Source organism: Mytilus trossulus, chromosome 2 (genome assembly GCF_036588685.1).
Source record: "Mytilus trossulus isolate FHL-02 chromosome 2, PNRI_Mtr1.1.1.hap1, whole genome shotgun sequence".
NCBI lineage: Eukaryota > Metazoa > Mollusca > Bivalvia > Mytilida > Mytilidae > Mytilus > Mytilus trossulus.
Window position 1 is genome coordinate 4,656,101 of NC_086374.1, and position 12,823 is coordinate 4,668,923.

Genomic DNA, 12,823 nt, shown 5'->3' on the forward strand with positions numbered 1-12,823 from the left:
TCCTGAACTTTCATTGCTGATAAATTTTGCCCTTACAAGAGTCTACAGATCCTCTATAGTTTTTACAATATTAGCCAAAAACTTGTCATAAAGGGCAATAATTCCATTGAAGAGTTGTACGACTATTCCTGTCTTGTTGTTTTATTTGTAGATTTTGTCTTTACTGTTCATATTTGCTATTAATGTTTCTGTTTATCTGTTACAGTTTTCATGACAATAGTCCAAAAGGAAAAAAAATAGGTAAAATTTGTCATTTATGGGCAATGACTCCTTTAAGTTGCCATTTAAGGGCAATGACTCCTTTAAGTTGTCATGACCAGTAGGTAGATCTTAATGTTTGGAAAATTTGTGCCTCCTCAAAAATAGTTTTTCATAGATTAAATGCTAAAGCTATTTCCTTCTTTATTTCCTTACTTATTTGAATATGTTTTTTTCCATGAAATTTGCATAGTTCCTCATACATTATCTTTCCTACTATAAAGAATTTTATATTACCTCTAGCTTTAAAACAACCTAAATGATGTATTATTTTTCATTGAAATTTAATAAATCTGGATAGTAACTACATTCTTGCATAGTATAATTTTATTTTACTGTTCCTTTTATACTCCCATACTACCTTAAGGAAGTTTATACTCTTAAACATGTCAATGTTAGAATACAAAATGATTTCACTGTAAACATGTCTATATTACAATATCAATATAAATACAATATGATTTCACTGTAAACAATAACTATGCTGTCACTGTAATTGTCCTATCTAATGATGTACTCTTTGATGGATATTTGCAAAATAATGCAAGTTGTATCACTGCTAAACAAAAACCTAAAAAATTTGGAAGCTGAAAAAGAAAAAAATGTATCTACATTAAAAATTAACCTATACATATCTGCATACAGGCATAATATTGGTTATATAACATATTTACATTTTCAAATATTTGAAAGTTGTTAAATTAATTCAAAACTGATTCTGATTTCATTCAAGGGTTTATGTTATTAGTTTACAGAATTCTGTGTTTTTTGGGTTTTTTTTTGGGGGGGGGGGGGGGGGGGACTGTTGCTTGCTTTGTTTGGGGTTTTTTCCTGGTCAGGGTTTCTGTTTTTCTGTGAATTAAGATTTTGATTTTGGAAACTTCTCCCATGGTTTTAACAGTAGATGGCAGAACAATTGTGATTATGGCAGAATAAAAGTTGAAACTCTATGAGATCAAGGTCAAACTAGCATTTGGTAAATGGCTGATTTTTTTTTGTAGTACAATATTTTGTAGTACAATTTTTGGAGAGATCCATACACAAGTTATTATCTGGAAACAAGATATATGCTCGTTTTTGGTCCCTAATTCCTGCAAGAATGGGGCAATAACCCCCAAACTCAATCCAACCCATCCTTTAGTGATATGGAACCTTGTGGTATAATGTATTACAAGATTTTTCATAACTAACATACAAGTTCTAGACTACAAAAATGCTTATTTTTGGCCCCTTTTTTAACCTTAATTCCTAAACTGGTGGCACCATAAACCCCAAAATGAATCCCAACCTTCTAATTGTGAAACTAAACATTGTGAAATACTTATACACAAGTTATTATCCTGAAAGTAGAAAAATGCTAGTTTTGGGCCCCTAATTCCTGAACAATTAGGGCCATCATCCCCAAAAAAAATCCCAAGCTTCCTCTTGTTGTATTCAACTTTCTTATAAAATTTCAAAGAGATCCATTCACGTGAACTAAAGTTATTGTCCGGAAACCAATTTGTCTTAGGACAACGCAGACAACAACAACATCATACCATTATATAGTCCAAAATATTTTTGGGGTTCGTATTAAAAGAACAGAAAGTCCTAATTTAAACATACAAGAATTGAGCAATTCTAGAAAGTGTGTAGCAATATTGTGGTAACTCTAAAAGAACTCTTACCTGAACATAAATATCATTTAATATGCGTCCGTATATCACCCATTCTAATGCTACCACAAAATTCATGAAGATATATGGAAATGATAAACACTCTGTTGTCTTTGTATGCATCACTACTTTCTGTAAATATAACCATTAACTATTAGTAAACTTACTGAAATAGATTATGTCAAACTACTAAACAGATAAATATAACCATTAACTATTAGTAAACTTAGTGAAATAGATAACTTCAAACTACTAAATAGATAAATATAACCATTAACTATTAGTAAACTTAGTGAAATAGATAACTTCAAACTACTAAATAGATAAATATAACCATTAACTATTAGTAAACTTAGTGAAATAGATAACTTCAAACTACTAAATAGATAAATATAACCATTAACTATTAGTAAACTTAGTGAAATAGATTATGTCAAACTACTAAACAGATAAACATAACCACTAACTATTAGTAAACTTAGTGAAATAGATAACTTCAAACTACTAAACAGATAAATATAACCATTAACTATTAGTAAACTTAGTGAAATAGATAACTTCAAACTACTAAATAGATAAATATAACCATTAACTACAGTACATTCCGGTTATTTGCATAGCCTATTTGTCAGACGAAATTATGCAATAAAGCGGAGTATGCTTATATCCGAAATGACAAATTACGGAGTCAAATGACATCGATAGTGCAGATCAGCAAGAAGAAAGATGTACGTCCATAGTCCACTTACAACATAATGAATGCTTATTTATTCTAATAAAAGTTATTTGTCTACTGTCATACATTTTATTTCATTGTGTATTCTTTCAATAAATTTTATAAACACATTTTGTTTTTGTTTATTTATGTACCGACTTTTCCTTTACCTGAGATACAATAATAAAATTGTTCTAAAAATAGATTTGTTTCTATGACCCGGATGTACAAATTAAATTGTTACGCTTTGTTTAAAACAAACTGTTTAACAATACTACACAGTTGTAAACAATAATTGTGTAATGAACTGCCTTTGATATTCAGTATTTACCAATTACACAGTGATGTGACTCTGTTACTTTAACACCGCTAGTTTCGTTTATGCAAAGCAGTTAACAGGTGATGGGGCCATGCACGGGTTATTTGCTGGACACGAGTGTTGAAAGTGAGAAAATATAATAATCAGAAGTTAATTTTCTTTTACAAAAATATTAAAAAGGAAAGATTGATGTATAAAATTGTTCACCATATATAAATGCCCTGTAATATTTAACATAAATGTAGATCACCCAAGCTGAATTACGAAATTACACATTGGATAATGATCGATAATTAGCAGGCGTTAATGTTTTGAAAATTCACCCACAATATAATCTATGAACAATGTTTGAAATCCAATCAATAATTAACACCTTTTGAGATAGAAGATCATAGAATGGTTGTGTTTTTACAACAATCAGCTGATTGACATTTTTATGACCTCGAGGCTTAAAATAGAATATGGGAAACTTTACCTGTGTACACATCGAGGCCTTTTCTATAATCATATAAACACGAAAGATACTGTTTTAAAACTTTATTTGAATAACACACAAGTAAATGTGAAATAATAATGAAAATTATGATGCATTCAAGAAAAATATACTTACCAAATTGCCGTTTCCGGTCAAAAATCTCGTCAGTTTTAACTGAGCATATCTAGCTGGCGATTATTTTCTATGCAATAAACCGAAATGCCACTTGTAAGGCTATGCATATAACCGGACAATTTAACATTAGGTGAATGGGACATGGTTTTGTGCAGGAGAAAAGTATGCAATTAACCGAATTATGCTATTAAGCGGTATGCAATTAAGTGGAATCGACTGTATTAGTAAACTTACTGAAATAGATTATGTCAAACTACTAAACAGATAAACATAACCATTAACTATTAGTAAACTTAGTGAAATAGATAACTTCAAACTACTAAATAGATAAATATAACCATTAACTATTAGTAAACTTAGTGAAATAGATAACTTCAAACTACTAAACAGATAAATATAACCATTAACTATTAGTTAACTTACTGAAATAGATTATGTCAAACTGCTAAACAGATAAACATAACCATTAACTATTAGTAAACTTAGTGAAATAGATAACTTCAAGCTACTAAACAGATAAATATAACCATTAACTATTAGTAAACTTACTGAAATAGATTATGTCAAAGACAAACTACTAAACAGATAAACATAACCATTAACCATTAGTAAACTTAGACAAATAGATAACTTCAAACTACTAAACAGATATTGTGTTGTAAACCATAGGTTATATTAAATCATTATCAATGTTCTGCTATTAGAAACCTTTAAAATAACGTACAGACAAAGTTAAACAATGATGAATAATGTTTATGTATAGATTATTACATGGCATTTTTCATATCAGACCCTTTATCGGCCCAAGGTTATGATATCAGCCCAAGAGCCGCAGGCTCGAGGGCTAATTTCATGAACGAGGGCCGATAAAGGGTCTGATATGAAAAATGACATGTTATTATCTTTTTATCATATAATTCAGCAGAAGAAGTACAGACAGTAACTATCAAAATTTAATTTGGTTTGTTTTTGCACTTTCAGATATTATTTACAGACAACCCAAAAAAAATCTTAACTAATTGTTTTAATGATATTTCAAGCATTTTATTTATCTTGTCACAGCAATTACCATGTTCTTCAATAATATGGACCCCATTTATGTCTTTCAAAACATGTTCAACTAAGTTAATTCATTTTTGCTCCTCAACCATTTTGTGAAAAGACTTTATCACTTGCTGTTTTCCGCGTTCTGTTGTCGTTTTCAAACAAATTTCCGGAAATGCACGAAGTTGCATGTGATAAACATCACGAAAATTAACGGAAAGGCATGTGATAACATTCTGGAAGCAGTCAATAAAGATACATTTATCAGCCCACTATGGAAATTCTTAGGAATTTGGTTAATAAACCTAGTAATCCTTTCATAGCCTTTTGATATTTTCAAATGATATTGAACTGTAAAATTTTAGTAATATTTTATACAAGTATATGATAAATGCTGGTAATGTGTGTGTGTGTGAACTATCGGAAACTGTCATTGAATATTATTGATTGCATGATAGTCAGAACAGATGCTGTTTATATGTTCAATAGTAAGGTCAAAAGAGGAGGTAGAGCAGACTGAGCTCAGAACAATTAACATCTGAACCCTTTGAGCACTTTAAGAAAAGCTAATACAGTAGTATTACAAATCTATAATATCCTACAAATCATGTAGCTCAATACTTATTTTATCATCAGAAACCATCCACAACATTTTAAGGTTAATCAAGGGCATGATTCAGGATTGCTGCACCAGTGATTATCAAATTTGAGCTACAGGTACATATAAATGTCATGGTAGGCAGTTATAAGGACTGATCAGAAAACATTATCACTGTCAAAGCTTGCTACAATTTTTGCAGGAGTATAAAATTATTCGACATAATTTCTTATAATCTATCAAGTGTGTACTTACTAAAGATGCTAATGGTGCTCCATAAGCTAATATAGATAATAAGGCACACACTTTACCAAGATGGCTGGCTGCTTGTTTAATCTCTATTTGTTGATATTTTACATAATACAGGACAGAAAATATGAATGTCATATTTATAAATATTGTCCTAATAAAATGAATCTGAAATTGCAAAAAATAAAAATAAAGAAAAATATGTTTATGCAATACATTTTTTTTAAATGCATGTTTTATGCTGATATGATTGTAGTAAAGCTGAAAAGACTATTTTCATATTACCGACTTTTATTTTATTTTTTCAACAGGTCACCTACAACACCCTGGTAAATTTGACTACAGGTATTTTCCAATGAGTTTGTTGTGGAAAGAAAATATGAAGCAGTTTATTTTCCCCAAGAATTGTATAGATTAAAAGCTTGATGCTACTTCTTTATGTTGCTCTAATTTGACTTGGAACCAGGATGTCCTAGGTAACCTGTTGAAAAAATGTAAACTTCCGATTCAAAACGTCGGTAAAATGAAAATAGTCTATTTCATATACATTGTACATTGTAGTATGCTATCTGTATTCACTGTAAAGACAACAGTTAATACTTTTATAGATTTTTCTGATGTTGCTTCTTTAAAAATTATGAGATTTTACTTTTAATTAACTTTATAAATTTGAAAACAAATTATCAATTTTAAGAATTATGCTTCCAATATGAACTGAAACCAGCTGAATTTGTTGAGCATGAACATGACATATGAAAATGCTAATAAATTGCTTTGCTGAGCACAGCTTGATATGACTGTGAAGGTCCAACCCTGAACAGTTGGGGCAAAAAAGACACAATTATGACAATACAGGTCTGAATTTGGATTGTAATTAGATATTTGACACATAATACCTTTCTGACACAGAATAACTGTAGTGAAAAAGCTTAGAATTGGTTATATGATTTGAATTTATATATTTTTTGCTTTTGTGCAATACCCCTCCCCCTCAAAAAAAAGAAGATAAAGCCCCTCTTTTATTTTGTGCAATACACTATGCTGTTACCTTTTCCTCTCCTCCTCCAATATTTAAACACAATTTGTTGTCTGGAAACTACAAAAAAGCTTATTTGGGCCCCTTTTTTGACTGATAATTCCTAAACTATTGGGACCATAACCCCCAAAATCAATCCCAACTTTTCTTTCTAAAGACTAGTATTGAACGTTCTGCCTCTGGTCAAAATTAATAGAGATCCACTTAAACTTAAGTTATTGTCTGGAAACTAAATGCGTCTTTGGATGATGATGCAGACATCAACGTTTAAAAACGACTTTCTATACACAATTTATTTCCCCATGACTCTATATTAAGGATATTTCTGCAACATTTTGACCTTCATCATTAGTATTGGGCCATATTGCTTTACTAGTAAAAAGATACAAATATCAGTTGCTGATGCCAGTTGGTCTCTTTATTAGGGTCTTAATCCAAGAAATCTGTACACGTTTGACCATGTGATTACAAATGATATGAACATGAAATTGTAAGAAAAACTAATGAAGAGTTAAGAAAAATGTAACATGTACAATTTACATGGACCCCTCGTCCAATGTAACAAGTCATGGTTATATTAGCATCAATATCTACGAGGTACCAAAATATCACACTAAAAAGTATTATTCTAAATTTAAATACTTAATTGATCAACCAATTTTCTGTAAGTTCAAAAAGCTGCAAAATCTATTATTTCAAAAGTAATGAAAGATTAGTTTTTCCACAAAACATTCAAATAAGTATCCAAAATTTAGAGCGGTCAGACAAGGGTGAGGGAACATGGGAGTGAAGGGGTGGGAATTCAAAGCAGGTTCAGGGTAGAGGTAAGTGGTAGACAGGGGAGGGGGCAGGGATGTGGGAGTAAAAAACAGGGATATGCTTTGAACATTTTTTGACCAATTTACATCTGGGAGTAAGGGGGAGGGAATTTGGAGTGGGGAGGGCAGTGGCAGTGTGTGTGGATGTGGGAGGGGAAGTGTGGTATTAGAGACCCCCTTGTTCACCCCTCAATAAAACTACCTTTCATTCAGAATTAGTTTTAGATTTCACAATGTCATGTAAGAGCAAATAAAGTTACTGATCAATGTAGCTATACATGCATTGGCTGAGAATACAAAACTTAAACTCTACATATATGTCTATATGATATATAACAAATGACTAAAAGCAGTAAGCAGATCCCAATTTATGATAAAACTTCCTAAAGATCCTTACCCTATCTTCATGCTGATTCTTTGTTATAAATAAAATAAACTTTAAAAAGGAACTTTTAAAAATAAAAAAAAGAACTGAAGCCATAAAATGAAGCAACATCAGAAAGAAAAGATTTATGTACAATTCTGCAGATTCTAATTTGTACAAAAAAATTGAACAAAGCCCTGTCAGTCTACCAATCTGACTTAATCTCAAAATAAAGCTTATCCATAAATTTGAATGATGACATATAAATAAAGTTACACATTATTGATTGAGAGCTCTTTTTTCAAGGTTTAGAAGGAAAACACTAGTACTTGCATCTTTCTTTAAAATTCTCTTACTTTGCAGATGTTTGTTATCTAAATGAAAATTAATCCTTGGTAAGTTAAACCATATTACCTATTCATTATTCACCAAAACATCAACTTTTACAAGATTATATCAACAGCATGGACCTTTTTACAAATTTATTTCAAACTAGTTTTTGAAAATATACGAAAATGATTGAAATTAAAGAAAAGTACATTTGTGGTTAAAAAAATAAACATTTTTTACACAACTGTGACACATATCATACTGTTTAATAGAGGCAACATCTGGTATCACTTGACAGTTGAGACGACCATTATCAGTATGTCACAATAACATGATGTAAAATGTTAATAACAATATACATATTGGTAGATATTATGCACATCCTTCTTTAAAATTCATGTTATTATTACAATACAGACATTCTGCTACTTTTTAGAGCCAATATCATCTGCTTTGAACCAATTACATAATGCCAGTAAATTAAAAAACCTGACGTGCATTAACAAACCTGCCACCAGAAAGTTATTATTTGAAAAAGTCTGATTAGTAGGTAAAAACATATAAAAGATCTTGAAAATGTAGAGGTAAATCAAATCAAATTATACAATGTAACCCCCCTCCCCCACCTTAAAAATAAAAATCTGACCATCAGGACGTATCAACATCATAAAAATCAACAGTATATTACATGTATTATAATTATAAACAGTGAAGTTATAGCCTACCATATGGTTTGATTTTTTTCTTACTTTAAAAAAAACGTACTATTGCCTTTACTTGCTAACATTCAGATTTTCCACTTTCAGAAGGATTTATTCAAGACAGTAACTAATGGTAAAGGTATAAATTCAAAATATTTTGTTTAAAAACTCAAAACCAACTTCTTCAGCAATTTTATGTCCCTTGACTATTGATATAGAAATCTCAAATTAATAGTCTTTTCCCTTTCTCATGGAATATGATCTCTCTATGCTTAGTAAAAACTGCATTATGCATAAAATAAGAGTGAATATACTGAGTAAAATGTGCATTACTGATCATGATCAAATTTAAGTTGAAAGTTTTAGAGAAAAGGGTTACATAACAAGTTTTTCATACATGTACAATTAACATATACTTGTAGGTATGTCAAAGAAACGACAACTGTTCTAAAGAGCAGAAAACAGCAGAAGGCCACGAATTGGCTTTCAACACATACATTCAACACAACAAGAAAATCCTGCACCTGGAGGCGCTATAAAAAATGTGTACTAAAAGCTTTATACAAAACTGTTGACCAAACAACTAAAACCAGATTAAGGCATTTATTTTTCCTCAAAAGAAATTTAAAAGTCTTAAAAAAGATATCTAAATGTGTTATTCAAATGACATTTATGTCAAAAAGTATAATCTAAAATGTAGATGCCATGATGCATGCACAGACAGAAATTCTTACTCACATAAGTAGCTGACTTCAACAGATAACACAAAAAGTTATTCAACCAGGACAAACTTAAATTGATCTGTAGCTGTTAATTTTACTTCTACCAGTAAGGTATATAAAATAATTAGTGACAGCTTCAATATCTGAACAAAGTTCTCATGTCCAAAAGTCATTAAAACCAAACATAAAGGTGATTGATAAATTACATGTATTCATTAAACAAATCTAAAGTTCAACAGGATATGAAAATTAATAATATTTACCTTTTTAGATGTGAAATAATAAAATAACATCAAGTAAACAAAATTAAGAAGAACACCAAAAGTGTTGGTCAAAATCAACATCCCCAGACTTTGAAGAATACCATATCGTAACCATAAACTGGCTCTACAAAGAAAAAGAAAATTTACAATGCACACTATTAATTGTTTCTGAAAGTTGTGATCAGATGAACAAATTTGACTAAATGTAGCCATGTTATCTTTAATTATTGTAAATAAAATACCGCTGGATTGACAACAACATTAAAGTGAACTGCAAGATTATTGTGTTGACTAGTTTCACCGATCTAATGGATGAAACTAGTCAGCACAATAATCTTGCAGATCACTAAAGTGTTGTTGTCAATCCAGCGGTATTTTATTTATAAGTTAAAATAAGTACACACATAATTGTTTACCTTCTTTTTTTATCTATAACATCTTATCAATGATTGAAAAGGAAATACAAATGTTAAGTCAGCCATGTAGTTGAGATGGAAAATAAAGAACTGAAGAAGGCCTATGGCCGAAACGTCTTGAAAAATTGGTTTATTTAAACAATTATATAAAGTATGTTCCCTATTGGAATTTTGAAAACAAGGATTCTTTTTTATCAATGATTAAAATAAAATAATAAAAGGATAACAACATTGGTAGGTGGATTTTATATTTGTTTCAGTAACAGAGAGCCTTCTGTGATATATTAACTTGTGCATTTTATGTATTTTCATTTTTATAATGTACAAATTTTAAAAGGAAAGGTGGGAAACATGTCATTGATACAACAACCCAAAGAAATTTAAAGTGCAAAATAGTCTTCAAAAAAAAAGGTGTTGTACATGTTTATTTTACAAGCATTATATAGTATTATGTGCTATCAATTTTCAATCCTGTTTGCTCTAATACTCATACAAAAGGGGGAGGTTGAATAGTAATAAAAAATGTATTGGCTTTGCCACATGTTCATGTGCCTGTTCCCAGTCAGATATCTTCAAATGGTGAAACTTATTGACAAACTGTCTGTAGTAGATTGGATCTTGACTACTGAACGCCAAACTTTACCAAAATATGAAACACTAAGAACTAAATGTCCTCCCTCTTATAAACAACATAATTTCTTTTATGCCGATACTCACATTGCCGATTGGGCCCTTTCTATGTTCGCTTGCTGTTCAGTGTGAGCCAAGGCTCTGTGTTGATAACCGTACTTTGACCTATATTGGTCTGCTTTTACAAACTGTGATTTTAATAAAGAGTTGTCTCATTGGCACTCATACCACATCTTCTTATACCTACTTATTTATAATTCTTCACTATAATGTACAGTATACTCACGCTGTAAAGTTAGCTATAAATGGAAATGCTGAAATATCCCCTGTTGAACCTTTCTTATATATCTTTAAACAAATATCTCTGCAAAAGGAAAATTAATTTGTATATAATATAATTGTAAGTTAAGCAGTACCTAATTAGTTCCACTAAATAAGGTGATCTGCCTTTATGTGTTGCTTCAACATCTATGCTACATGTACCATATTAATTCTTGAAGCTAGAACGATCACTTCGTGTGTAATTTATACATAAAAATCCCATTTAGACATACGCTTAATTTGATATACTGCAAATCCATTGTATAAATAAAGAAAAGTTTTAACAAAATTATGTACCTGTTAGTCCAGAGGTATAAATGTTAATAGCAAAGCGTTTGGTTTATTTCAATATGTTCAAGGAAGAAATTGATGTAATAAGTGAATGAAGTATTAAAAACAGCCTGGATATTAAAATAGTACTTACATTCCCATTAGCTGTACAAGAAATGTAGATATAGTAGTCACCCATACAAATACTTCTACAACTTCCATCAATAATTTATGATATATTAACTGCAACTTCTATTTTTCTCAGATGGATTTCACTGGATAATACATAGAAATAAATGTGAAATTAAACATGTTATTTAAGGTTTAAAGATTTAGCATTAAATGCTAAGCTGGTTTACATATTACTACTAGCCACCTAACATGGGTAATTAACACTATATATTGTAGTATATGGTCAGGCTCTTTTCATGTACATGTACAAAATGTATATATTTAATTCTAAATTGAAGCATTCTGCAGGTACAAAAATTAAAACTTATCATTTGAATGTTTTCTTTTCCACTTGTGACAATACACAAAATGTAGCTTTCAGAGACATGCCTGTGTGGTTATAAGATATATATTTTTTATAATTCATATTGTGCTTGGATTACACAAATCAAATAATTGAATTATCATCCTCTCACTAGCCAGGTATCTGCAATTATGATAAACTATGTCCTGTTCACATTAATGAATTATTTCTAATAATAATTTGAATTCTGGCTCTTTAAGTAGCGAACTCTTTCCAAGCAACAGTAGTTGACACTTGTCACTTCTCCCTTGGTACATTTACATGTATCCTTCAATAAGGAGCTTTCAACAATCTCTTTCTAGTCTAATCTCACATTAGGCATGTACGTCAAATGATAGACTGTAGCGGTGTTGGTGTGGTCGGATTATACCCCTAGTAAAGCCACAGAAGCGTGTTCAGACAATATGAAGGACAATCAAATGAGTACACCCCTTCTTTATTATTTTTTTTTAATTACTTTTAAAATTTAAATCCTACCTTATACGTGCTTTATATATTTTACGGTTTTATTTGATAACATTAGTTAACGCGATTTCTGGTGCTCAACGGAAGCGTTGTGTATTGATCATGATTGGCAATTTAAGCACAACGTCAATATAAATGCCGATGAACCGGACGTACATGTACGATATAATAAAATAAGATTATTTCTTAATTAGAACGTTGACTGTTTACCAAAATCCAAAGAGACCCCTTTAAACCTCAAATCTTGAAGAAAACATACCTTCGTAGCTTGAAATTTTTTGTGTGGGCAGCTAGATTGGCAAACTTGTAATCTAGGGATTATGATGACAATTTGTTTGGCTGCAGCAACTGGTGGAAGTGCCGCGTCAACATTTGTTTATGTGGTTAAAGTTAAAACTTTAGATATTTTTTATAAAACGAATTCACGTATAATTCAAGTTTATTGCTTAATAATACTACACAAGATATGTTAATTATATCATTGAATGATAAAATGACATATTT

The 12,823-nt window shown here is 30.4% G+C and overlaps 1 protein-coding gene and 1 long non-coding RNA gene across 2 annotated transcripts in view; both read right to left on the bottom strand.

Moving 5' to 3' along the window:
• LOC134706327 (uncharacterized) overlaps positions 1-12,823 on the bottom strand; it is a 259,296-nt gene that overhangs the window by 112,132 nt on the left and 134,341 nt on the right. The window lies entirely within an intron of this gene.
• On the bottom strand, positions 536-12,697 carry LOC134706322 (sugar transporter SWEET1-like). The gene is made up of 7 exons (XM_063565162.1): positions 12,579-12,697; positions 11,474-11,594; positions 11,015-11,092; positions 9,683-9,806; positions 5,455-5,616; positions 1,926-2,045; positions 536-845 (listed from the first exon to the last, which is right to left on the bottom strand). Exons 2-7 carry the CDS (start codon positions 11,539-11,541, stop codon positions 738-740), a joined length of 660 nt encoding a protein of 219 aa, XP_063421232.1. The 5' UTR covers positions 11,542-11,594; positions 12,579-12,697; the 3' UTR covers positions 536-737.

Excerpts from the sequence above, each read along its gene's own strand:
- LOC134706322 (XM_063565162.1), bottom strand. The coding sequence starts at position 11,541 with ATGGAAGTTGTAGAAGTATTTGTATGGGTGACTACTATATCTACATTT. Across the intron at positions 9,807-11,014 it reads TTTATAGCTAACTTTACAGC|AGCCAGTTTATGGTTACGAT; the intron begins GTGAGTATACTG and ends TTTTCTTTGTAG. Across the intron at positions 846-1,925 it reads TAAATGATATTTATGTTCAG|CTTCCAAATTTTTTAGGTTT; the intron begins GTAAGAGTTCTT and ends TTTCTTTTTCAG.